Here is a 27,075-nt window from a genome sequence, read left to right as displayed (position 1 = left end):
ATAATAATTGATATATAAACTAAAAACTTTAAATTCACTAAAAAATTATTTAAATTTCTAAAATATACATTAAAATTTTACGAAATATCTCAAATATTAGTATTTGATTATGTTTATGATTGAGTTTAATCATATATCTCAAATTTATCATTATTAAATATTTTACATTTAATGAATATAACTAATTTTCATCATTATTTATGGGATTGATCGCATGTTAATCCTATCGGTAGCAACCCGATTAACCCGCTGGACTAGCCCGAAACACGAGCTTTTAGGGTTAGGGTTGAACTTTTATAACCCGAAAGAAATCACAACCCAACTAGCCCGCACCCGATTAACAACCCGATAGGGCTGGCCTGAAACCCGATGGGCCGACCCGATTGACATCCCTATCAACACACATGTTCATCTTAAAACTCTCTTCAGACAATTTTCCTAGGATTACTATTAATAATAATAGCAATAATAATAATAATAATAATAATAATTATTATAATAATTATTATTATTAATTATTATTATTATTATTCTTCTTCTTCTTCTTCAATAGGGGAAAAATAATTTCAATTAACCATCAAGGTTTTGTATTGAACAATCATTAACATCCATATCAATATAGTTGAATAATTTGATTCACTTGTTTTATGTTTAGTCTTTAGATATTAAAACGATCTTGGAGGTGAAAAAATAGATAAATAGTAAATAACCTTTTATAATACATTTTAAATACATGTGAAATTGGATTTTCTTCCGATATGTTGATATTCGAAATTTATATTTACTCAAACTTATTTAAGGTTAAAAATTTGAATTCATGTCAAAATTAATATATTGTGCACACAGAGACAGATTCCACCAAATCAATTGTCACATGTAATGACGTAAATGACATATTATTGAAAAAAGGTAGGCCCTCCTTTATAAGATTGCAATGCAATATGCATTTAAGAATAATGCTCATAAATCCATCTTAAAATTTAAATTTATATTACGAACTTGTCACGTCAGTTTTTTATACTAGTATATCATAAACACTAGTACAATCTGTATGTAACAATAACCAACACATACTTTGTAACTACTCATGTTGCCCCAACTTAATTTTTTAATTCATTCTCTTAATCTTTTACACTTATATTAAAATGTCAAGAAAAAAGAGAGTAAAATTCCAAAAAACTTTATTTAAAATGTCACAATCAGAAAACTATGTATAAGTAACAAGAGTAAAAGACTTAAATGGAGTAATTTTTTTCAATAGAAAAACTTAAATGTATCACTGCATTTGATTTCTACAACACTGGCTTACATAAATACGATGCCCAAATGCAACAATATCAGCTCCATTTTCTTTTATTTGTTTGTCATTATAAAAATCATATCCACTATTTGTATTAACAAAGATATTATAGATTATAATATAATATAAATAGAAATACTAATAAATGACCAACCAATGGTGATGTATCACATGCGTATTTATTCACAATTGCACTATTTAGGAGTACTATTAATTTCTTAAACAGAAAATTCTTGATTTAATTCATGTTTTATTAATATACTAGTAAGTTGCATGGATAGTAAATTTTGTTATATATCAATACTTATTCTCTTGTTTATCAAAGATAAATTTGACATGAATTTGCAGAGCTGTAGGAAGCCTAAGGTCTTCTTTCAAAATGGGCTGCAGGCGGCATGCAGAGCCTCTTGATGTCGCCATTGAACGGCTTCTTGAACCGTTGCAGCTTTATCTCGTACAGCTTGGGCCATAACTTCCCAGTTACTGTCAAAGACAAACACCAGATTAACATTTTAGGCTATCTTGTTTGTCTGCATAAATATAAAAATGGTTGGAGGACTCACTAAAAATCCGGTTCTGCGCCTGATCCCAGGCGATACCATTCAATACATCAATTCCCTGAAAAATGGATCAATATATTTTTACAAAATGATTATCCTAAAACTAAATATCTCGATATTAGTTCAGGGAGAAGGAAGAAAAAGAACCTACCGTGTTTCCAGACGCGATTAGCTCTTCCCTGTAATAGATTCGGACAGTTGTGCAACACGGAGTTGATTATTGGGGAAGAAGAGGTATATTTGACTGATGAATATAAAACATGGAGAGAAGGCCAAACCTCAATTTTGGAAGGTATATCCATCCCAAGACAAGACCAGTTTTTCCTGAGATTCTTGCTATGCAGTTAGTCTAGCAGAATGAACTGTGTATTATCAATGCCAAGGTAAGAGGGAAAGATAAGAAATACTCGATGATAGAATCAGAGGCTTATTAACATACCTGCCAAACATTTGCCCATATTTCACCAGCAACATACTCTAGTTCATTCAGGTTATGTACTTCATCGCCTTTATACTTGACAGTATGATTTCTAATAACTGCATCATCCAAACCAACTATGTTACGAATGAAGATGACATACAAAACACCAACTGAATTTGTGGGGAGAAGACTTGACAGGTAATATAAACAATGTCTTTTGACATATGATAGATCAACACCCCATTACTTCCTCGTCATACTCCAATAGTAAAATTTAGAAGACCCCCATTTGGTTTGAACTAAGGTAGAATAGGATGAGAAACACTTAAAGGATCAGTTCACATATTGAGAATGGATGGTAGGACTAGGAAGAGTTCAGAAAGAGAAAGCTGGCAATGAATGCCTCAAAGGACCAGATATAAAAGTAGCAACTCAGATGATGCAAACCTAACATTGTCTGAGGGTCAATCTGATACAATGTTGATGTTCCATCACTTCCAAATAGAACTTGTCCATCAGCTGCCAACCCCCAACCATCTTTCATTCGATTAATAAACGTGCTAACCTGCAGTGGATGCCAGAATTCAGAGACCCAAACCAGTAATGATTAACAAACAATGCTTATCACAGTATGTATCTAAATCGAGAGCCCACATTCAGATGCAAAGCAAATAAAAGCTTGCTAACTTCACCAATTCAGATAGTGGTCACATCTTTTCTTTCTCCTGTTCTAAGTGCAATTACCCAACCCAATTGGTTGCTATAAGGATTGAACAGAATATAAAGATTCTATTGCAGTATCACTGATGTCAAGATATAGAAGTCTGAAATAGAAATCTATAACAGTATTTTACGTTGTTGTCTTGACTACACCATTAAACCTAAGTAAAAAAAAAACATAATGCTTTTACATTTAAACTTATCAATGCTGACTAAAGTGGTTAATATCAGAAGGAAAGGTTGAATGGTAGAAATATGACATTTCTTATTGAATTCTTACAACAAGGAACAAATGGAACAGGCTACCCATAACCTTTATTTTCCCTTCCAAATTACTCAAAATATTGTTGCAGTTACAGGGTTCGGTGTCTGATTGTTTATCAGACAGGTGGAATAATATCTCTAACAACCAATGCAGCTTTGGCCTTTGGAGCAGAATTGATTTCTTTAGCTTAAAGTCCATATTATAGTTTCACATGTAACTAAAAAAGTACCATTTCTAATATATCTATGGGGTACATACAAGAACTTTGTTGTAGATAATATGCAGGAATTCAGAGAAATGATGAACAAAAAATCAGATACTTGAAGTTGAAAGATGCGCTAGAGAACACTTTTTGGTAAATAGTGACAGAAATATGCTACTACTAAAATATAATTATTGCACAAGCATTATACAGAGAAGAAATGACTTTAAAAGGAGTTAAAAAGTGGAGCACAAACTTTACTCAAGTTATTTCTGTCATATATGAAACCAGTTTTTGTCATCCAATTGACTTGAAACAACCTACAAAGGTACATGATACAATACCATTAGAATATACCATAACACTAACTCTTAAATTAAAGCAACATTCAGCTTAAAGTGGTTTTAATCACCATATCTTAAAAGGAACTGGTTACGCATGAGATAGAAAAAGAAAATACTGCAGAAGGTGAGAGCAGTTTTACTTTATTAAATAGGAGCAGAACATTCAGAAAGCTTCTCCAGTTTAGACATCGTTTACTTAATTACTTCAAATAAAAGTTATACTAGTACTTTTTAAGATTTTCATCCTGTGAAAATAAAATCATAATTTGAAAACATAACCAACACATATTATCCACACAAACCTGTCATCAAGAAGGGTCAAACCCTCCCCAAAGTAAGAGTAGTCCATCTTATGGATAGCCTCAACCTGAAAACAGTAGTTATTGATATATGAGGTAAACAATTCAGATGTTCCTTAATGCTTGGAAATTCCATAAAGAAGGTTCTTCTCTTCCAATAAAACATGTTTTTAAATTATCAGAAATTGGTAAACATTTACAAATCTTTTTGATGTTATAGAAGAAAACATCCAGGAAACAATAACTCAGTTATTCCAAGCAAAACAAAGAATAGCAAGACATTATGGATCAGTAGGTGATCATTACTTTCATACCTTCCCTGTCCGAATAGCAACTTTCCGAACTGATGACTGCCATTTAACATAAGAAAATGTGAAGTTAGGACTTTGGAGAAGCTCTTCATCTATGAGACTAGCTCATACAAATAAAATGTGCATTTAACTTTAAATAAGAATAAGAGAGAAGATATCTCACACGACCGGTCACACGACTCACACCCTGGGAATTGGTCTCGCCCGAAGCATCGGACCAATGATCATCCATTATAAATTTAAAAAAAAAGGGATTGCTAGGCTATGCAAGTTACGATTCCATTGCTATATTTAGGTTACAGAAAAAAGTTGTGTAATATATAATCCAGAGGCTCTAATGAAGCCAGCTTGGCTAGTTACTGTATCTATGAGACATAAGATCACTGATCTGACAATACGACAACCATACTCATCAAATATAGCTATCATTCCTTCAGGTATATTATACCGACATGGTCACATGCAGGTTAATAGGTAATTTTCACATTTTAAAGCCAATATCTCTATCTAGCAAAAAACACCTCAGTGTGGAAGTGCATTTGTTTAACAAACATTCTTCGATAACAATACCGGCACTTGTTCTAGATAGCTATCCATCACAGGTATGTCTCAAATTATGCTACACTGGAAAATACATAGTGACTTGAAAATATATAACTTATATCTTAAATTTATCGCAAGTGAAACATGGAAAGACAGAGGAAGAGCATACTCACATGTCCATAGAGCCCAGTAGATTCAAAAAGAGCATCATTCCCTGCGTACAAGAGCCCCTGAACACCAAAGCTGTTATTGCTGAATAGAGCAATAATGTTGAACATTTCACTAACAGAATGGAAGACCATGCTACAATGACTCAAAACATTTAAAATCGATCACTCTAAACACCATAAACAGAAGAGTACATATTTTATTCCACTCGAAAGTCAATATAGTTACTCTTTGAACACAATTTCATGAATATGGAAACAAAAAATAATGCAAATATTTGTTCTTTTATTGTTACCTCTAATCCAAACCAAGAAGGAATTTAAGATAGTACCAGTGAATCAGTGATTACAGAATTATTCAAACCAATAAAAAACAGGGGACTCGAACTCGATCACAAATGACGAAGACACGCATACACATCAGCAACAACCATAGTGATCAGGAAGAAAAAAGAGGATCAATAAAATTAGAGCAGAAAATGTACATACATTCAGTAAGCGGTATCGGTACCACCTCAGTTAGGTTCACAATTAACCTTGGCAACGATTAAATAACTGATGGATCCTTTTCAACGAGCACTCCGTTGAACAATTAAACAAAACCGATCGTGAAAATTCATAAAAAAAAAACCTAGATTAAACGGAGCAAACCTGAGTGAAGGCATTTGGATCGTGAGGAAACTCATTCACAACTGTAACGTCGTAAATCCGATCAATACTCGGCTCCACACCGACGACGCTACCCATGTTCGACGAAATGCAGAGAAAAATCAGAGCAAACGCAAAAGCAACAGCTGAAATCAGCAAAACGGCCATCTTATATTTGGCAAACGACCGGGCAGAAGGCCGGGAGGGACTGGTGGTGAGATTAGTCGGGCTGGGATTTGCTGGACGCTTTTCCGATTTCTTCCTCAGAGATTTATTTGCCATAGCAGGAGAGAAGAAGTCATCGGCGGCGGCGAGTTGAGAGGAGGAGAGGTGCTCCGGCGTCGGGATCAGTTCGTCAACAGGTTTGACTCGAGAAAGATGGGAGTTTGGCTTCCGCTTTTGCCCCTCTTAACTTTATTAACAGTTTTTTCATTAATGCAAGTATACTTCGAAAATTAGATTCCAGCCTTTATATCTTTTTTAATTGTACATTGATAATCATAAATTCATAATCAGAATTGGCCTCATTTTACTTTTTCAATTCGGTTCTTTTTGCCTTATTTGTACAGGATAGTAGGTGTGATTGTGAAAAAAGAGATTTTCTATTTCATGCGTGTATTTGGTTGGGAGTACTTATTAATATTCGACTTGCTAACTAGATAAAATGGGCTTGATTCTCGTAGCCAATACATACTCATGAATCTGTTAAAAAGGGTTGGGCCTGACTTTTTGAAGTGGTAAATATTGGAGAGCTGGATGGTGTTTACCTTTGGGATTAAATACTTATTTTGAAAGGTAAGAAGGTGGAAATTCCATTTGATTTTTTTTTTTTTTTGACCATGGGTGTACTTGAACCCGAGGCCTTAGGTCATCACAACGCGCTGCCAACTACACTACGCTATAAGCCGTTGGCCATTTCTATTTATTTTGATTTCTCTTGTAACCTTGTTCAATTTTTATATACTCCCTTTGCTCCAAAAGAGCATAAACTATTTTTTTTTTCGTCCGTTCTTTGAAAGTATGAACTTTCTAATTTTGAAAAAATCAAACAACATATTATCTCTACATATCATTTTATTTACAACTTATACCATTATTTTTAACAACTTATACCATTACAATAATGTGGACCCCTCTCAATTAATATTATTTCCACTAGAGGTGCCAACGTCGTTCTTGGAGTCTCAGTAGAGAGACCTCCAACCTAGGGATAGGGAATTATACTGAAATACCGGAAAGTCAACTACAGATTCCAACGTCGTTCTTGGAGTATCAGTAGAGAGACCTCAAGGGTAGGGAATTATACTGGAATATCGGACTTAACGTAATTTTCTTATACCGGCATATACCGGTATTTAATAGCCCTCGTCTTATATACCGCTATTTAATAGCCCTCGGCTTATACCGGTCTCTGAAGAAGCCTTCTATTCTTTCTGGTTTTAGACTCCCCACCTGAGCTATTATTTAGTTCTTGATTTTTTTAAAATTGAGCTACTGCCTCTTCTCAGATTGTTGTGACAGAGATTAATTATTGCTGAAACAAAAAATTTATTTCTGAGGTTGCATAAAACATTTTCCAATTATTGAGTTGAAAAAGACAAAACTAAACGAGTAAGATATCAACCTAAGAAGTAAGAACACTAAGCAGAGGTCAACAAATCCACCATCTTCCCGAGCGCCGCAATCGAAGATCCCCCTTTGGCCATGGCTTCCCTCGCCTCCACGCTCTTCTTCTCCACCTCCCTCCTCACCTCCTCCGCCCCCTCCATCAGCTCCACCACCCGCCTCTCCACCTCCTCCGCAGACACGAACCCCTCCTCGTCCTCCACCACCCTCACAGCCACCTTCATGTCCTCCACCAACACCACCCTATTGAAGTGCTGCTCCGCGTACATCGGCCACGCCGCCATCGGCACCCCCGCGCACACCGCCTCCAGTATCGAGTTCCACCCGCAGTGCGTCACGAATCCCCCCACCGCCGCGTGCCCCAGCACCGCCACCTGCGGGGCCCACGACTTCACCACCATCCCCCTATCCCCCGTCCGCTCCACGAACCCCTCCGGCAGCAGCTCCTCCAAATCCGGCTCCGGTGGCTTCAGAAACCGCCTGCTCTTATCCTCCGTCGGCGGCGATCTCACCACCCATAAAAACCTCTTCCCGCACCTCTCCAGCCCCACCGCAAGCTCCCTCAACTGAGCCGCTGATAACAATCCTAAACTCCCAAAACATATATAAACTACACTCTTACTAGGCTGCTTGTCCAGCCATCTCATACACTCGACCTCATTGTACTCTTCGCGCTGGTTCTCAGTGTTCAAGAGTGGTCCCACGCAGAAAACCGGAGGAGTGGTTCCGCCAGGGTTGCATTTCCCTTCCCGGATTGCTTGAAGAGGCTTAGGTTCTAAGCTTTCAAATGTATTGACGATCAAACCAGCCGAGTTTGGTATCTCATTAGAGAAATTAAGGAAGTTTTGATACTCCGACCATGTCCGGTCGAGCATGGGCCTCATCATGTCTGAAGACGGGATGGGAGGGAGGCCGGGGATATGCAGAAGCCGGTTCATGTCTTTGAAGCTTTCAGTGGTGGAGTTATGGATGACGGGGAGGTATGTAAAGAAGGCGACGATGCAGGCACCGGAGGTGACGAAGAAATAGGTGGGGATATGGAATTCTGCGGCGATGGGGAGGGAGATGGTGCAGAAGAAGTCGATGATGAAGGCGGAGGCGGGGAGGGAGGCGAGGGCGGAGCGGACGTGGGGGTTGCTGAGGCGGATGAGCTCGAAGATGACGGCCTCCATGGAAGGGAAGGAGAGGAGGTCGAGGGAGACGGTGGGAAGGTGGTGGAAGGAGATGGAGGGGACGGTGGCGGAGATGTGGTGGACGTAGTCCATGGTGGAGCCGGTGTTGAAGGAGGGAGGGGAGATGAGGACGGTGATGGAGAGGGAGGGGTGGTGGTGGAGGATGAATTTGCCGAGCTCCACCATGGCTACGAGGTGGCCCATTCCTGGGGATGGGTAGAGGATTACTGTCATCTTAATTTCTTGATGTCTCCTTCTCATCTATCTTCATTAGTCTTTATATAATTGTGGAGAGAGGAAAGTATCGAATAAATAGTTCAAGCAGGCAAACTATAGGAGGTACACTAATTGACGGAGAAAAGCATTCCTAATTGATATAGTAGTAATTAATAGTACTCCGTATGTGATTATTGTCCAAACCTGTATTGATGCATGAATATATTATCCCACAAATACCCTTATTCTTCTTGGGATTATCATCCAAGACTTTATCAGAAGTATCGATAAATATCGGGTGGAGAAAACTTCATGTGGAAAGCCATCGATCAACATGAGTCGAATCTGAGAAGTGTGTTATATAGATTATAATGACGAAAATACCAAAAAAGAAAAATAAGACACAAATTGTAGAACAAAAGGAGTAGGAGAGAAAAGTTATTTGACCATAATATGCTGTGCGAGAATCAAAATATATTTACTACTCCATAAGTAATGACTAAGTACAGTACTAAATAGGATGTGGACTGCTCATCCCCCATCATAAATTATTGTGGAAGTTTGAACACCAGTAACAATTTCCACATTTCTCTTTCGTATAATATCAACCAATCAGTTTTTTGTGGCTTATCTGGAGAAGCAAACAAACCAAACCCCATGCTACTATATACGACTCCCTTCGCCAATAAATACATCATTCTATTATAGAATTATTATTATTATAAAAATAGACTCATGTTCTATTACCTTCTCTATTCAATTCTCTTCATAAAGTCAAATATCTTAAAATCAAAGTCGGTCAACTATGTACTAGTACCATTTATTCATGAGTAACTTTATAGTGTCAGTCTTGATATAGGACTTAGTCATAAAATTCAAAATAAATTTCGCTTACCATTAAAGAATTAATAGTTTCCATTCACCATCTATAAAATTTTACTCCCTTCGTCCACGAAATATTATCCAAATTTGACTTGGCACAGAATTTTAAAAAATGTGAAGAAAAGTAAGTGGAAAAAGTTAGTGGAATATATACTATTATTTTTATAATAGAATGTGAGTGTAATGTTAGTTGAAAGTGAAGTCCATTTACTAAAAATGAAAAAAAAAAAACAAAGTGAACAACATTTCGTGGAGATGAATCGAAATGGAAAAACTGAACAACATTTCACGGACGGAGGGAATATCATCTTGGAACAAATATGAGTGGAAGTATCCCGCTTATAAAATTGTGTCATAAATGTGGTGAATTTGATGATAGAAAGAAGGGAGTAATTTGCTGTGGAGGAGGGAACATAGCTTCCTTCTACCTTCATTATTTCCAGTTTGACTCAACCTATGGTTATTTTTGGCTTTGGCACCAGAACAAAATGCACTAACAATGTTCTCATGAGGCAAAGGATAAGCAGTTCTTACGAAAGAGTTGCTCATTGCTCGTGTTGTGTCTTCGTCAGCATCAAACAAGGCAAATGTCTGTGAAAAATTTGTTTAGAGCTGCATCACCGTCAACTTTCTCATCCTTTCACAATTAACCTTGCCAACGATTGAATAACTGATGGATCACAAACAAAACGTGAGTGAAGGCATTCGGATCGTGAGGAAATTCATTCACAACTGTAATGTCGTAAATCTGATGACGCTAACGAAATGCTGAGAAAAATCAGAGCACACGCAAAAGCAACAGCTGTAATCAGTAAAGCGGTTGGAAAACGATCTGCTGCTGAGATTAATCGGATTGGGATTTGCTGGACGCTTTTCCGATTTCTTCCGCAGAGATTTACTTGTCATAGCAGGAGAGGTGCTCCGGGTTAAGGCTCACTTCGTAACGATGTGGGGCTTCGTCAACAGTTTTTATTTTGTTTTATTCAAATAATTTTCATGGCAAATTTTCTCTGTAACATTATTCCAATAAGTATAGTCTTATACGTGTGAGTTTAACTTTCAGCATAAAATAAGGAATGGAAAAAAAAGAGAGATGAAAAGAAAAGGAGATAAAAAGAAATACTCCAATAATGATCAATATTCACTTTTATTAGTTTATTAATTAATTTTATATTTCACTAATTGATTTCATCTTCAACTTGCAGTCTATATAATGCATAATTAGTAATCCATTCATTTCTTAAAAATAAACTATAGTATTTATCATTTTTGAATTTCCCTTAAAAATAGATTAATTTTATTTATCAAAATTTTCTCTCTCTAATGAAGTGACTCATTCTCCACTAAGAGCGTCTCCACCGGCGGACGTCCCGGTCGCCCCTCGCCGACGTCCGCCGTACGTCCGCCGTAATGAGCGGGACGTCCGCTCACGCCAGTCCCGAGTGCCCCTCCCATGGGCTCGCCCCTCAAGCGCACGTCCGACCGGACGTCCGCCACAGTGGCGAAGGTCGGACGTCCGAGAGTTTTAATTTTTTTTTTTTAATAAACTCTATAAATAAGGCTCCCCCAACTTCATTTCATTCACACCACTTGTGTTGACAAGTTTCTCTCTCTAAATCTACAAAATTTCATTTCTACTACAATGGAGTACAATAGGAATTCCCCCACCACGAGCGGCGGAAACACACCCCTAATTCCCACCGGAACAGAGGGAAACTTTGCGGGGATGAATCCCCAAATGGCGGGGATGGGGGGGATGAATCCCCAAATGTTCTACAATATGTTCCAGTTGATGAGTCAGATGGGTGGTATGATGACCGGGGCAGCGGGGATGAGCGGTACGCCGTCAAATATGGCGGGAGTGGGTGGGATGATGCCAGGGGCAGCGGGGTTTGGCGGTATGCCGTCAAATATGGCGGGGGTGGGTGGGATGATGCCCGGGGCAGTGGGGATGGGCGGTACGCCGCCAAATATGGCGGTGGGTGGGTCGATGCAGCACAGGAGCCCGAGGACGCCTAGGGAATCTGTCTATCGCTCATATATAGATTTGTTGGCCGACTATTCCCCTAGTACTGTTCCGGAGACTCAGTACGCCGACATCGAGACTTTCTCTTTTGAGGAGTTGGGAGCGGAGTTGGGGCTATCGCCGATCCGTGAGACTCCCGATGTGGCGGAGCCTGCTGCAAGGAGCAGGAGCAAAGGCAAGGGCAAAACCAGGGGCGGAGGTAGGGGCAAGGGCAAAGTGCCGAGCTCTTCCTCGAACACGGGGGCAGAGGCAAAGGAGGAGGGTGAGGATGAGGCGGAGGAGAGGAGGACGATCTGGACCGTGTGGGAAAATGCCGCGCTTGCGAAGGCCTGGGTCGGTGTAGTAGAGGATCCCTATGTCGGGCCGAACCAGTATGTTGACCGATTGTGGCATCGCATTAATGAGGCCTACCGCGTCTGCAAACCGTCTGGGGCGAAGGCTCGCACTCCCGAGCAATGCCGGAAACAGTGGCTTCGGTTGAGGCCTAAGCTCAGTCATTTTGCCGTCCTCTACCACAACAACATGCGCATGGCAACCAGCGGCATGTCTGAGGATGATGTCCGGAGACGAGCCTTGGCCCAGTACCCCGACAAAGAATTGAAGTTCAAAGAGTTTGACCAATGGGAGGCCTTTCTCGTGGTCAAGGACTCGCAAAAGTTTGTTGTGGGTGTCGACTCGGGCTGGAAGCGGACGAAGATCAACTCTTCCGGTGAGTACAACAGCAGTGCTGGTTCGCACGAGCTCCCCGAAGCCGAGGAAGTGGCCCCGCTACCACGAACAGACTCTCGCCGTCGTCGTCGCCCGATGGGACAAAAGGCTGCACAACGGATGGTGAGGGGAGGCGGCAACGGCAGCGAGTCCTACAAGGTCGAATCGGAGGCCCCAGAAGACCCAAGTAACGACCGTCTCGCCCGCGCGCAGCTAACGAAGACCCTGATGCAGAGCACGAGTAAGCGGTATAACACCCACAATCCTGTGTTCAAAAGGCTGTGCAAGGATGTGGTCGATCAATGTCGGCGCGATTTAGGAATGCCACTCATTGATGATTATGGCGTCGAGATTGGGGGCGGGCACGTCGGAGGCGGCAGCGGCACGGGCGACGGGGACGAGGACGGGGACGAGGACGAGGTGGAGTGAGAGCCGAGGGTATTATGTAATTTTATTTTTAAATTATGTAATTTTCTTTTTTAAATTATGTAATTTTCTTTAAATTATGTAATTTTTTTTAATTATGTAATTTTTTTAATGAAGTTTTTGAATTTTTCCGTATTTCGTGTCGACATTTTAATTCCGTAAATTATAAGTCCGTAATTTGAATAATTGCGGGAATTCCTAGTGGGAAGTCCTAGTGCAGTGGGAGGGGCTAGTGATGTGGCAGTGGTGTGACGCCCTGGAATTTCGTTCCATTCTTTCGAGATGAATCAGATTTAGTAGCTTAATTAATTTCGTTTAGAAGATGTGTAATCGTACATTCCTCGTTGTATTTCGAATTTGGAGTAATGCAAGTATTTTCGTTGGAAGAAATAAAGTGCAAGGAAATTATGTGTTCAAGGATAAAAGTAAAGCTATGGTTTTTTTAGATAAATAATTGAGGAATAAATTACACAAGAATGTTGGAGATACATCTAGCACATGTTACATATGTGAGAGTGACAACACACACATCTATTCTACACAATTATCCTACTACACTAGTCAACCAAGTTAGAAGCTAGCTATTTTGGTGATGGAGCCAAAGGATCTCTAGAGGAGCATCTTCTTTCTTTCTCCCTCACTTTCCTTCTCGATTAGGGAGCAGCCACAAGACTCCAAATTTCCAGCTATGGTACCTGCAAATTAACACAAAAATGGGGTTAGAAGATGACTCACAAATAAAGAGGAAGGGAGACACAAGCTCAATTAGGAAAGGGAAGTAGTAGGCAAGGTAGAGGCTGCAGTATAGAGCCTGAGGTCAGCCATTTTTGGCACATTCTCAACTAGCATCAAAGAGGAACCAAGACAAGAGAGCTTAGTAGAATGAGCCTCTACACAAGCCCAATATAGACATGAGCAAGATTCTAGTTTTCCCATCGATCAAGGCTGAGGAAACAACCAAGAGAGAGACAGCCACACATACACCAAAGTAGTAAGAATAACATGGACATGAAGCTCAAAAGTAGTGGAGCTGGCAGCCCTAAAATAGGAGCCTTTGCCTCCAAGTCTCAAGCACAAACTGCCAAAATGGAAGCCTATATAAACAGCCTCAATCTCCTTCTTCTCCCCTCATTCTCAACACTATAAGATCACCAAATATTCAAGAGAATAGCAAGGAAGGGAGGAGGAGCAAGGAGGAGAGTTTGAGGCAGGACATCAGTCCCTTCCAAGAGGAATCATCAAAGTGAGGTAACAACCTCAACACCCAATAACCTTGCATCATATAGAGCTAGCACAGTAGGTAACCAAGAACTTAGAATCATAGCAGCTCTAAATGAAACTTAGAAACAGAACTCATAACAATAAGACTTATTCCAGTAGCTACATTCTTTCTCAAATCCCTCTCAAATGCAATTAGACTCCCCATATCAAGTGATGAATCAACAATAACAGTCTGCCCAAGATCAAAGCTTTAGTAATTCTAAACTAAAAAGGGCTAAGGGATTGGGGACTTAGCTTTGGAGTGAGGAGTATTCGGCGGAGCTGCCCGGCGACGGACGGGCAGCAACGAGCTCCAGGAGATCTGGCTGGAGCGGAGGCGCTCCCAGAGCAGCAGAGCGAGGCGGCTGGTGTCGGCGCCGTCGAGGAAAGATCGAGAGAGGGCCGGAGTCGCTGCCTCCTAGAGAACTCGACAGAGAAGAGCTTAAGAGGAGAGGCAGCTCGGCGAGGACGGAGACAACGGAGCAACAGCCGGCGAGGCGGCGAGTTACTGAGGCACGGAGTTGAGGTGACGCCTCCTCTCCACTGCTGACGTCACCGAGGGGGAAGAGAACTCGCCGGAGGGTGTTCGCTGGAGAAAGAGAACTCGATGGAGGAAGGAGTACGCGCCGACGGGACTCCGAAATCCCGTCGAGCTAGCGGCGATTTCGCCGGAGAGGAAAGGCGCGCTGCCGTGTTCTCTAATTTTAGGGATTTGAAAAAAAAAAACTTAATTGGTGAATGGAGAAGTGAATGAGAGAGAGAAGTCCGATTTGAGGGGGATTGGAGTCACCCCGGGCGCGAAATCGGCGGAGAGGCCGTGAGGTAGAAGCGATTTCGCCGGAGAAGAGGCGTGAGAAGAGGAGAACTCACCGCTGCTTTTTCTCAGTTTGGGAAAATTCTAATTGGAAATTTTGGGGAATGAGCAAATGAATGATGTTTAGAGGGAGTTGACCGATAGGAGTATATAATTGGACTAATTCCAATTTAAATTGTTGGGCCACTACTAATTTCTAGATTGGGGCCAAAGGAATTAATTCTACACATGAGCTGAAATTAAAGAATTGGGCCAAGTATCATTCTTTATTTGAAAGATTTGGAGAGTAAAGAAATTGTAATTCAGTTGAGGAAGTGGGCCGAGAATTATTTAAGCTTGGATGGACATGAATAATTGTAGATGAACCACAATTTAATCTAGCTTGGGCCTAAATGAATTAAATGGAGTGATGAGATATTACTATTTAATTAGTGGGCCAAGAGATTTATTGTTTGGGCCAAGATTTAATTATGAGAAGTTGGAATTATTTAAGAATTGAGATGGAGCTCAATTAATTAATTTCCAAATAATTTAGATTCCGGAAAAATAAAGTAGTAAGGTGGGAGACGACTTTTTCCCATTGCTCTTTTGTGAAGTGAGCATCTTAGAATCCCCCTTGGAATGATTTATTGATGTAATGTTTTTTTAGTTCAAAGGGCCCTTTGTAATGGTACTTTTGGGACCCATTCTATGATATGATGGGCTTGGCCTTTGGGCATTTTTTAAAGTTCTTTTCCCTTTTTTTTTCCCGTTTTTTAACCCCTTCTAAATTTTCGCGTTTTCCCCCTTTTCCCAATCCAGCAAAGTGCGGTCGTGACAAGTGGAAGGGGAGGGTGACTAAATTTATTTTACCCAAATTGCAAGGTACGATGTTATGGAAAAGGCAAAAAAGAGTATATGGGTACCCCGGAGAAATTTGGGTTCAAACCCAAAGTACCCGGAAAAAATTTAAACCCTTTTACCCCTCGATCGAGAATTTTGGTTTTAAACTAACCCAAATACTAAAAAAAAAATAAAATCAGAGATTAAAATAAGCACTTAAACAAGAAAACAATTAAGCAAGTTGGAAAAATGATGGAAAAATGGGAAGGGAAACGTGCCGGGTCGCCCTTTTAAAAAATTAAAACCGGTTTTCCATTTAAAGTTAGGGAAATTTTTGAATCTCCAAAAAAAATTAAACCCCCCCAAATGAAAATGAGCGATTTGTTAAATTAAATCCCCTAATTGGACCTTTTAAATCTTTTGTTGATTAGATTAAAGATCCCCTTTTAAACCTAACCCCTCTCGAGTTTTATTTTAATTAAAGGGGTGAATTATTTTTTTTTCAAAGGGTTTAAAAATTTCATCTCCCGATTAATCAAAACCCCAACCCTCAATTGGTGATCATGTTAAGGGTTTTGGGATCTTTAAAAGCGTTTCCCCGGCCCGGGTTTTTCCCAATAGAATCTTGCGATACTTAAAAAAATCTATAATCCACTTTTTAAAGATTAAATTTTTATTTGAGCGTTTTGCACGAATGGTTAAATATATTATTACATTGTGTTTGCTTTGGTTTTGAAGATGTTTTATAAACATTTGAATGTATAAGAAGCAAACAAAATCTAATCTTTTCTTGGTTGGTGGTTTCTCGTCCACTTTAAGGGAACCGATCCCCGGGTTTTATCAATCTTTGAAAAAAAAAAAGAAGAATTTAAAAAGATGGCGATATACTGAAAAGGGTTCAAAGTCGATTCCCATTTTTTAAACCTTCGAAATAAGGAAAGGCTTGGTGTGGTTTTTAGCGAATGGATCAAGGAAACGTGTCTTTATGCATCCCGGGAAAAACTAGGTCTTGATAAAATCATTTTCCCTTTAAACTACATAGTTAGCATTGGTCGGTATTGGTTATGCACACCCTTTGACTTATCAAATGGTTGGGGGTTTTTTAAACCCAAATATCCGATTATTGGGTATGGTGATTAATTCTGGCGTCTTTGGGGTTGCTATTATGTTAATGTGCGGAGTGAGTTCCCTTTGATAATGTCCTCAGAGGAGCTTGAACAAAGGTTTTATTTTGGAAAACGGCGGTCAATTGTTAGGAAAAAGCACAAGAATAATTCAAACAATTGCAAGCGCAAGATAAAAACGAAATCAATTGGATTAAAACTATAAATCAATGCATCTTCACCAAGAATTCTACATAAAAGATGTTTAGTTACTCATGTTCATGGTAGAAAACAAATAGAAACAAGGAAAAACAGTGGAAATAATGATGTGAATCGCAATTGGCGGAGGAATTGAAGCTTGAATCTTCAATCCACTTCCAAGAGTTCTTCACAAAGAGAGAGCGTGTGTTTTGTCGCTTGTCGAGAATGCCTAGAATTGACCTAATTCTTCCTTCTTATTTCCTCTTCAAAAAAATTGCGTTTCAGCTCTAAAAACGCCAAAATGACGGACCCGGCCGGGTGGGAATTCTTCGGTACTCTCTGGAGTCTCGCAGGCTTAATTACGCCACCCGGCCGGGTGGAATTATAGGGTAATAATTCACCCGGCTGGGTGAGATTTTCTGTACAGCGCAGTATTCATATAACGGCCATAACTTCTTCTACCGAACTCCGATTGAGGCGTGCAAGATACACACGCGAAGATCTTTCGAAGACGAAGAGATTGATATGCATTAGGGGATGATTGGACTTCAAAATATCTAGTAAATATTATCTCAAACCAAGGCTGCTGCACATCCACATATTTTGTATCTTTTTCTACACATTCTTAACAAAATGGTCAACATACCAACATAATAGAGAAGTAGATATAAACACGCCTAATAATGACGAAATATGCTCAAATTCATACAAAACCACCCTCTAAAACCATGTAAAATCGAAGTATGTCAAGGAGCTAGTGATGACGTGGTAGACAATTTTGTAGGAAGTCCTAGTGGGAGGGGCGCCACCGAAGACGCTCTAACAATACTTCAATTACTTTTTTTTAAATCTTTTTCTTACTTTATTAATTGTGTATTAAAACTTGTGTTGTTTCAAACATTGACTATTTTTTTAGAGACATATAGTATGTAAGTTCCAAACCTTATTGGCTTAATGTAAATAGGAACCAAAAATAAAATCAAGAACTCAAAGGGATGAAGAGACAAATGCACCAACCTATAAAAATATGGTCATTTTCCATTTTTGTCAATCCCATAAAAAATAACTTTTCATTATCCACTAACAATAGTCCAATAGCCGTCGATATCTTAAGCTATAAACAGATAAAAATATTAGTGCAAAAAGGAACAAAATAACCAGTTGGGATCACCTAATACTTTCCCTAATTCATCTCCTACTCCACCCCTCGCAAACATAAATGACCATCAGCTCATCTGCAGGGTGCTTCGGTTGTTGTGTGGATGGGGACGAGTGATCCGCGGAGTCCCAGTCTATTACTCCCCCTGAGTTATTTTTTGTTCTAAGATTTCTAACTGAGCTTCCTCTTCAAAGATTATTGTGACATAAATTGATGCTAAAATTATAAATTTATTTATTAGCTTGCATACATAAAACATTATTGCCCAATTATTTGAATAAGACGAAACAAAAACAACAACGATTGACGCACAGCTAAGAAGACAAAGCAGAGGTCCACAAATCCACCATCTTCCCGAGCGCCGCAACCGAAGATCCCCCTTTGGCCATGGCTTCCCTCGCCTCCACACTCTTCTTCTCCACCTCCCTCCTCACCTCCTCCGCCCCCTCCATCAGCTCCACCACCCGCCTCTCCACCTCCTCCGCAGACACGAACCCCTCCTCATCCTCCACCACCCTCACAGCCACCTTCATGTCCTCCACCAACACCACCCTATTGAAGTGCTGCTCCGCGTACATCGGCCACGCCGCCATCGGCACCCCCGCGCACACCGCCTCCAGTATCGAGTTCCACCCGCAGTGCGTCACGAATCCCCCCACCGCCGCGTGCCCCAGCACCGCCACCTGCGGGGCCCACGACTTCACCACCATCCCCCTATCCCCCGTCCGCTCCACGAACCCCTCCGGCAGCAGCTCCTCCAAATCCGGCTCCGGCGGCTTCAGATACCGCTTGCTCTTATCCTCCGTCGGCGGCGACCTCACCACCCACAAAAACCTCTTCCCGCTCCTCTCCAGCCCCACCGCCAGCTCCCTCAGCTGAGCCGCGGATAACAATCCTAAACTGCCAAAACATATGTATACGACGCTCTTACTAGGCTGCTTATCCAGCCATTTCATACACTCGACCTCATTATACTCTTCTCGCTGGTTCTCAGTGTTCAAGAGCGGTCCCACGCAGAACACTGGCGGTGTGTTCCCGCCAGGGTTGCACATCCCTTCCCGGATCGCTTGAAGAGGCTTAGGTTCTAAGCTTTCAAATGTATTGACGATCAAACCAGCCGAGTTGGGTATTTCAATGGAGAAATCAAGGAAGTTTTGATACTCTGACGATGTCCGGTCGAGCATCGGCCTTAACATATCCGATGAAGGGATGGGAGGGACGCCGGGGGCATGCAGAAGCTGGTTCATGTCTTTGAAGCTTTGGGTGGTGGAGTTGTGGAGAATGGGGAAGTAGAGGAAGAAGGCGAGGATGTAGGCGCCGGAGGTGACAAAGAAGTAGGTGGGGATATGGAACTCGGCGGCGATGGGGAGGGAGCTGGTGCAGAAGAAGTCGATGATGAAGGCGGAGATTGGGGTGGCGCGGGAGAGGGAGTCGAGGGCGGAGCGGACGTGTGGGGTGCTGCGGTGGAGGAGCTCGAAGATGACGGCCTCCATGGAGGGGAAGGAGAGGAGGTCGAGGGAGATGGTGGGGAGGTGGTGGAAGGAGATGGAGGGGACGGTGGCGGAGATGTGGTGGACGTAGTCCATGGTGGAGCCGGTGTTGAAGGAGGGAGGGGAGATGAGGACGGTGATGGAGAGGGAGGGGTGGTGGTGGAGGATGAATTTGCCGAGCTCCACCATGGCTACGAGGTGGCCCATTCCTGGAGATGGGTAGAGGACTATTGTTGGACTTGTCATCTCAATTTCTTGATGTTTCCTTCTCATCTAACTTCATTTCTCCTTACATAAAAGAGAGAGGAGAGAGAAAAGTGTGGAATAAAGAATGCAATCAAGTAAAATATGAAATCATACCTGCAATCAAGTAAAATATGAAATCATACCTAATTGAAGAACTTAAAAGAGATACTTTATGACCGTTGTAATGTGGTCAAGTTTTGCTACCATATTAGTAAATAGGATATGGACTACTTAACACTAATATATTGTGGAACACCAATAATGACCACAATTTCCACATTTCTTGCCTAATATAAAGTTATAAACCAATCAGTTTTTCGTGGCTTGTCTGGATAAGCGAACAAACCAAACCCATGCCAGCGCAAGCAGTGACCTGTATACTACGCACTTTGTCCTATATGTTAACTTGTAGTGTCAGACTCGTTATAGGAATTGTCAGAAAATTCAAAATAAATTTCTCTTACTCAAAAGTGTGAAAGTTCAAAACAACAAAAGTAAAGAATAGGGAGTAGTACTTTGGAACAAGTTTCCACTCGCCCATAAAATTTTTTATCATCTTCGAACAAATATGAGTGGATTAAGTATCATACTTATAAAATTGTTTGACAAATGAGGTGAATTGTGTGGTGGAAAGTGGTAATTTTTGGTGGAGGAAGGAATATTACTAAGAAGAAAACACCATTAACCAAAATATTTTTCTTTAAACAGTATATTCTTCGATTTATACAACCAACCACTTTTTTCTCACTCCAATTAAAAAATTCAACTCTCTTTCTTTCTCCATTTAAAATTACATCCACTATTTCTCTCTCTAATTAACTACATTAACCAACAACTCCTAAAATTCCGTGCCGACTAAGAAGTGTGTCATCTTAGCCGAAGGGAGTACTACACAAAGATAGCAAGAGAAATCAAGAGGAAAACATGCAAACACAGAGCGGTGCATCTTACATATATCTATAAGAAATTCACACACAACTCAAGTTTGTGAAGGCAGATCGATCTCAAGTTGGATCTGGGAAAATATATAAACAAGTTCAATCACAATCTGTAACTAAGTTATTCATGTTGTGAAAGCATGTAAGATGATCAAAGATTTTAATATTCCCATTTCTTCAACTCCATACCGTCAGGAGGGCTTCCTTCTACCTTCTTGCCGCCCACTTCTTTCCAGTTTGTCGATAGCACTGTCCCGTTTGACTCAACCTATGGTAATTTGGCACCAGAACAAAATGCATTAACGATGTTTCTGCAATATGAACAGCTGAATTTGCAGTAAGAACGTGACTACTCATGAGTAAAGGGATAGCGGTTCTTACAAAAGATTTGCTCATTGCTCGTTTTGTGTCTTCGTCAGCATCAAGGTAAATGTCTCTGAAAAATTTGTTCAGAGCTGCATCACCATCAAGTTTCTCATCCTTTTCCTGACATATAACAAGAATATAAATCATGTGTCCGAGAAACAGGGATGTATGTGAATTCATATAAGTTCAAAGCAAAAGAGACCAGCAAAAGTAGCTAATTTCTAATTTCCAACTTGCAAACCTCTTTTTTCATTTCAGCTTCCAGTTTATCCCAATCTACTCCTTTCGGTTTGGAGGAAGGATAAGAGGGTTTGCTGACTGTTGAACAGAAGAGGAAAGTAAGGCTCGAACTTAAGTTCCATGCTAACTACAAAAGGAAAGACATTTCGGGAAAGACATCTACCTGATAATACAGTAGCTTTTTGTACAACTGCGACGTCCTTGTTAAATTCAAGGGAAGTCCAATGTGTAGAGTCAGCTTTGGCAAGTCGGATTTCAATTTTTGTAGACATGACACTGTATCTACATTTCGCAGGAAATATCTGTTCGACAAGTATATTAAATCAGACGACGGGTGCATTTATAATGTTTGAAGCAGTACACTAGACTGCACAGCCCCAATAGGAAAAGTTTGTATCATCAGCCCCAAGCCTCCGGAAGATGTTCCTCTAACAATCATGTCACAAGATATTTGCCGAAGCAATCGAATAGCAGCATTTGCTGATTTACCTTTCCAAATAAGCGAGGCTGAAAACGATATGCTTCTTCACCAGGCAACTCGATGGTGACACTAAGCTGGATATCAATCAAGGACAAAAAGGAGTTGTCATGCAAGTAAAAGTTAATAAACAACTGAAATTAAGAACACAGCAAAAACTGCTAGCTCATGCAACTCGTACTATTTGTTCACCAAAGTCAATGACTATGCTGTTAGCTGGTATGCCCTTTGCAAATATAGTTACCACCACTTCTTCTGGTTTCTGATAAAATTCATGCCTGCAGAATATGTAAAGAACAATCCCAAACTGTGAAGAACGGATATAATTAAGTAAAATATTATTCAATGCCAGGACAAGCTTTTGACAACTCTCATGAGTACTTTTATTTTGAGAAAATGAGTGACAACAATGAGTTTCAAACTTCCCCTAAAAAATAACAAAAACCGAGAGCCAAAAACATAGTAGCTCAATCACATGACTGAATTACCTGTATTTTGTTTTGGAGGTTGACACTGTAATGGCTGTTCCTTCATTGGCTAAGCCAACTGACGGTAAATTATTAGGAGCAGCAACAATTGGAGCTTTGTCAACTAATCCCGTAGAAAACTCAGCAGCTTCCTCTGAAAAACAGAAAACAATTAACATGTAAATCACACAGAGTACAAATGTGCACTGAAAAATCAATAATTTACAGCCCAACAGTAAAGGAAAATAGCAAACTGCTAAAGAAATTCACGTCAACAGCATAACAAGAATACTGAACCCAAGAATTATAGGTCTAACAATGGTGTCATAAACAATAGTATTAAAAAAGCTTAACTAATTATAGCAAAAAAAGCAAAAATTTCACCGAAATCAGCTACAAGCATGTAGAAGAAACATTTCCCCTATCTGTGCTCCAAAAGCAGAGTGGTAACTCAAACTACTGCCATGAGCAAATGATAATCAAGCAAACAAGTCAACAACAAAAAATTTGTTAACGAAAAGGTACGGAGTACAATTTAAGGGCTTGAAACAGAAGCCCACAAGTGGAAATGCCTGACAAATAACAGTAAAGAACCTAATGCATGTGGCATCTTTTATTAATAAGAAATTCCTCTAAGAGGAAGCCATACCTCCAAGGTACTAGCCCACACTCAGCATTATATATAAGAAAATCAAGAAAAAAAGAAACCAAATCATGAAAATAGTGGATACACTCACATGCACTACCAACACAAAATCATAAAAAGGGGTCCATGAAGGTAGACTTCATGAGGATCTCGAGCAGGTTAGGAAAACTCAGTATTGCGTATAGCAAGTGTGTCGAATTGACAAAGATAACCAGACAGCGAACCAACGCACTTAATATTTCATGAACAAGTTGACCTCAATATATGATTGATGGCACTGTGATATTGTTTCCAGAAGCTAATTCAAGAAATTCTAGTTTAATGCAGCATGGAAACGTATTAAGAAACGAGAAAGTTCACATGCTTGATGTTCTGCGAAGCAAAAATACCTGCTATGCGCTTGTCACATTCTTTGATAAACTTAGTAAACCTGGAGTCATTAGGCGCCAAGGAAGCACCAGTTTCCAAGGCAGCCTTAGCAGTCTGATATTCTTCAAGCTCGATACATGCCAAACTATACAAAGAACACAAAATCTGCACTTAGATAGATAACTTTGGAGAGAGGAACAATAATACCTATTACATGATTACATGTACACATCTATGATTATATCAAATTTACTATCAAATAGTAGTAATCATTGATTGAGCAACATGTAGCACAAAAACTGACGAAAGTGCAGACAGTTGTTTTTAGTGACTCAAACCAAACTGGCCATATATCAAAAGAAAAGTTTAAAAGAAATTTTTTTTTGGGGAAAAAAGATCAAAAAATGTCAGGTGATTATAGTATAGTCGAACCCAATTTTCTGCATGAATAGTGCCTATGGCCATTTCAGTTTCCTTTTTCTGCATAGGAATTAAGAATGCTCACTGGAATAAGCAGCCATTTGACAATAGCTACAGAATACATCTACTCCAGAAAGGTGGTACATAAACTAATTGGTAGACTTCCAACCAGTTTTACTAGAAACAGCACACTAGAGCCAACCAAGCAGGCAGCCATAAAGGCTGCAATGCTGGCATCTAATAAATGGGCAAGGTGCATACATGCATGGAGGGGTTAGCATTTTCTGCTGCAAACAGACTGGTTGGATACCTTTTAATAACTTCCATTAAATTATTTTGAGCAAATATAAAGAAAAAATTGTCATACTGGAGTCCATTATGATGTTGCTGAAGATAAAGGAAGTCCATAATTATTGGCATTGTAATGATTAAAACCTTCCCAGATGATCTAAAATATCAAAAAGGCTATTCAGAAAGGATCTGTAGCGTGCTTAAACAGTACGTGTTTCGTGTGAAAACATTTATAAATTGAGTAGGAAAAGAAAAATTCCTAGAGGCCAATTTTTATTCAAAAGACAGAAACAAGAAAGCAACTCCAGTCATGGACTCTTGGGATAGGAGTAACTCAGAACAAACATAATCTGCACTAAGAATACCATAGAAAAAGGACCAGCAGAAGGAAGGGGGCTATAGAGTTAAATGCTAATAAAATTAAAACAAAACACATGTGCAAAGTGTTGGTAAATTGATTTACATGCAATGCACATGTATAGTAATGACACGAAGTTTTTACATTTACTTTCAACTTCATTTCATATTTTAGGAGCACTTCCTTGTTCTGAATTAACTGGAATCATGGATTCCTAATCAAACATGCATATATCAAATCCAGTGTCTTCCCGATGTATAACTTGACGAGTAATTTAGCTTCCATTAAATAGGCATTCCAAAATCATAAGTTCATAACTTTTTCAATCCTAGTCCTCTTATAGAACTCACCCTTTACGCAGATAAGCTTTAGACATTGAATGATCCAACTCAATTGCTTTATTTGCATCAGCAACAGCCTCTGCTCACCAAATAATTAAAGAACATCACTAATAACCTCAAAAAAAGCTTTGTCGAATATCAGCAATAAATATAAAAAGCAACTTGACTTCTGAATACGACAAGACACAATCTTGCGCACGCATTGAGAATAAATTTATCGCGGAATTAAAACCGTCCACGACAACACCAGAAATTCATTTGGAAGCAATAAGTCATTGCCTTAGATTAAAAACTAGAAATATCAACAGCTATCGTTAACTGATTTCAAAGTCAATTAAGTGCAAATTTAAGAACTAGAATTGCATCTTTTCAAGAGAATGACATATCTTCAAGTGCAAAACTGCCAATGCACTCAAAATCCCCAAGGCTTCAACAACCCAACTCGTTCTATCATGTTTCGGGTCAACAAACCAGAAAACATCCCAATCACATTTATATAAAATTAAACTCCAATAGAGCCGAACTACTTCCCTTTTCTATACACATTTACTGTCCACCGCAGGCAGCCCCAAACCATAAACCCCTACCGATAAAAGAGGGCGAATATAAAATGACAATTCTACAGTAATTGTTGCAATCAATAGCACAACTCAACTCCATTAAACTCGGAGAGTTCTCAGAAATAGCAGTATAAACGAAAGATTTGATAATTGCTTCTAGTATTTGAGATTACCAGTGAAGTTTCGGAGTTTGATATTGGCTTGAGCGCGGTCTGCGAAGAGCTCGGCGGCGGTAGGGCTCAGCGCAATGGCTTCAGTGTAGAGGTCAACGGCGAGCTCGAAGTGGTCATCGATGAAAGCCTCTTTCGCCTTCCTCTCCAGATCGGAAGACGCCATTGATGGGGATTATCTCCAAACTGTGGATTGATTAGTGAATGAAGAGTAGACGACGACTTGCGGAGATATGCATTTACATATAGGTATCTGTATGTCTATTAGCCACTCATTAACAGTTTTTTGTAATTAGTGCAAATTTAAAGGGGTGTAATTGGTAATTTCACACCGAAAGTGCAAATACAGTTAGATCTTGCAAAATTGGGCTGCAATAAAAATACGTAGTAGTACTAATTTATTTTGTCATTTTTGTACACCCTTTTAAGTGTAATTAAATCTTGCAAAATTAAAGAATAGTACAGTATACTAATGGGCTGCAATAAAACTAACTTATTCTGTCATTTTTGTACATTCACCCTTTTAACTTTAAGTCTAATTATACCTTTATTTATTTATTGTTTATGCTACAACAAAACGGTAGCGTTTTCTTGTTTTTTTTTTTTTAATTCTCTTAGTACACGAACTAAGATCCATTTTGCTATTTTGAGTTGTCAACAAATTAAACAACTCGCCGGTAATTGGATTTTCTTTATATTGGTTAGTGAAAATTTCTTGGATGCATACACCATACTACCATACATTGAAACAGTAACAATTTTGTTGTTGATCAAATCACACTTCCATTGGGCTAAATAAATGGGCCCTTTTAGACTACAGTACAGGCATTGTCAATGGGGAGAAGAGGCTGGATGGATGCCTACATTCTTTTTTCTCATTTAACAATTCATATTGATAATAATTCACAGTTCACAATAAATAATTGATATATTAAAGTATTGTTAATTAGTACAAATTAAAACATTAAATTCATATACAAAAATTAATTCTGTATCTTTTATGTTTTTATCAATGAAACCACAAATTAGATTAGTGTGTTGAATGCCAAATTAGTTTATAGTAGTATCAGTCCATAAATTTAAAACCAAAAAAGTTCTCCATAGTAATCTAATGTATTACAAATAATCTACAAAAGGAGGAGCAAATAATGCCAAAGAACAGGAGCTATGAGGACAAGACAAAATCTGTTAATAATGTATGATATCTTGGTAATAAAAAGTGGGCAAAATGAAAGGCTTCCACCTGCTATCTTTGGGAATAAATTAACATTAATATAAATAAATTAGTGGGGATTAGAATATTATAAACGGACAAAAGAGGGATCTTTGGATTTGAGTGGGTAAATTAGTGTTGTCTCCTTCGTGAAAACCGTGTGATTCCCCACTCTATATATTCGATTTGATGCCTGCTCCCAAAACATTCTATTAATCTATTCAATTTCGTTTGTATGAATTGTACTTTCTCTATTCAACAATTGTTAATTTTACATGGAGTATTAT

The 27,075-nt window shown here is 39.4% G+C and overlaps 4 protein-coding genes across 5 annotated transcripts; all 4 read right to left on the bottom strand.

The window, feature by feature from the left end:
• Positions 1-1,533: 1,533 nt before the first annotated feature.
• LOC125210618 (glutaminyl-peptide cyclotransferase-like) lies at positions 1,534-6,222 on the bottom strand. Its single transcript, XM_048110157.1, has 11 exons — positions 5,784-6,222; positions 5,139-5,195; positions 4,426-4,461; positions 4,115-4,179; positions 3,725-3,788; positions 2,729-2,846; positions 2,300-2,397; positions 2,139-2,209; positions 2,012-2,039; positions 1,864-1,918; positions 1,534-1,783 (listed from the first exon to the last, which is right to left on the bottom strand). Exons 1-11 carry the CDS (start codon positions 6,060-6,062, stop codon positions 1,662-1,664), a joined length of 993 nt encoding a protein of 330 aa, XP_047966114.1. The 5' UTR covers positions 6,063-6,222; the 3' UTR covers positions 1,534-1,661.
• A 1,089-nt stretch (positions 6,223-7,311) lies between these two features.
• LOC125211758 (UDP-glycosyltransferase 88B1-like) lies at positions 7,312-9,021 on the bottom strand. The gene has a single exon (XM_048111678.1). The coding sequence runs from the start codon at positions 8,837-8,839 to the stop codon at positions 7,421-7,423; it is 1,419 nt and encodes a 472-aa protein (XP_047967635.1). The 5' UTR covers positions 8,840-9,021; the 3' UTR covers positions 7,312-7,420.
• Positions 9,022-18,405: 9,384 nt separating this feature from the next.
• LOC125213245 (UDP-glycosyltransferase 88B1-like) lies at positions 18,406-20,363 on the bottom strand. Of its 2 annotated transcripts, none has more exons than XM_048113676.1 (2): positions 20,075-20,363; positions 18,406-19,973 (listed from the first exon to the last, which is right to left on the bottom strand). In XM_048113676.1, the coding sequence occupies exon 2, from the start codon at positions 19,956-19,958 to the stop codon at positions 18,510-18,512; it is 1,449 nt and encodes a 482-aa protein (XP_047969633.1). In that variant the 5' UTR covers positions 19,959-19,973; positions 20,075-20,363; the 3' UTR covers positions 18,406-18,509. The 2 variants fall into 2 exon arrangements, with proteins under 2 accessions (XP_047969633.1, XP_047969634.1); XM_048113677.1 differs by having other exon boundaries at positions 18,406-19,970.
• Positions 20,364-20,856: 493 nt separating this feature from the next.
• Positions 20,857-25,810, bottom strand: LOC125213246 (protein SGT1 homolog). The gene is made up of 10 exons (XM_048113679.1): positions 25,579-25,810; positions 24,855-24,924; positions 23,456-23,580; positions 22,442-22,574; positions 22,135-22,231; positions 21,965-22,030; positions 21,639-21,777; positions 21,477-21,553; positions 21,251-21,355; positions 20,857-21,137 (listed from the first exon to the last, which is right to left on the bottom strand). The coding sequence occupies exons 1-10, from the start codon at positions 25,739-25,741 to the stop codon at positions 21,030-21,032; spliced, it is 1,083 nt and encodes a 360-aa protein (XP_047969636.1). The 5' UTR covers positions 25,742-25,810; the 3' UTR covers positions 20,857-21,029.
• Positions 25,811-27,075: the final 1,265 nt, after the last annotated feature.

The sequence above is a fragment of the Salvia hispanica genome, chromosome 3 (assembly GCF_023119035.1).
Source record: "Salvia hispanica cultivar TCC Black 2014 chromosome 3, UniMelb_Shisp_WGS_1.0, whole genome shotgun sequence".
Lineage (NCBI taxonomy): Eukaryota > Viridiplantae > Streptophyta > Magnoliopsida > Lamiales > Lamiaceae > Salvia > Salvia hispanica.
Note: the sequence above shows the minus strand (reverse complement) of the source record. Positions and strands in the feature narration are given on the sequence as shown.

What these genes read in the sequence shown, in the direction of transcription:
- LOC125210618 (XM_048110157.1), bottom strand. Translation starts at nt 6,062, where the DNA reads ATGGCAAATAAATCTCTGAGGAAGAAATCGGAAAAGCGTCCAGCAAAT. An exon ending in TATGGGCAAATGTTTGGCAG is followed by an intron (nt 2,210 to 2,299) that starts GTATGTTAATAA and finishes TCATTCTGCTAG; the next exon opens with ACTAACTGCATAGCAAGAAT. An exon ending in GGCGCAGAACCGGATTTTTA is followed by an intron (nt 1,784 to 1,863) that starts GTGAGTCCTCCA and finishes TGTCTTTGACAG; the next exon opens with TAACTGGGAAGTTATGGCCC.
- LOC125211758 (XM_048111678.1), bottom strand. Translation starts at nt 8,839, where the DNA reads ATGAGAAGGAGACATCAAGAAATTAAGATGACAGTAATCCTCTACCCA.
- LOC125213245 (XM_048113676.1), bottom strand. Translation starts at nt 19,958, where the DNA reads ATGAGAAGGAAACATCAAGAAATTGAGATGACAAGTCCAACAATAGTC.
- LOC125213246 (XM_048113679.1), bottom strand. Translation starts at nt 25,741, where the DNA reads ATGGCGTCTTCCGATCTGGAGAGGAAGGCGAAAGAGGCTTTCATCGAT. An exon ending in CAAACTCCGAAACTTCACTG is followed by an intron (nt 24,925 to 25,578) that starts GTAATCTCAAAT and finishes TTTGGTGAGCAG; the next exon opens with AGGCTGTTGCTGATGCAAAT. An exon ending in AGCCTCGCTTATTTGGAAAG is followed by an intron (nt 21,778 to 21,964) that starts GTAAATCAGCAA and finishes CTTGTCGAACAG; the next exon opens with ATATTTCCTGCGAAATGTAG.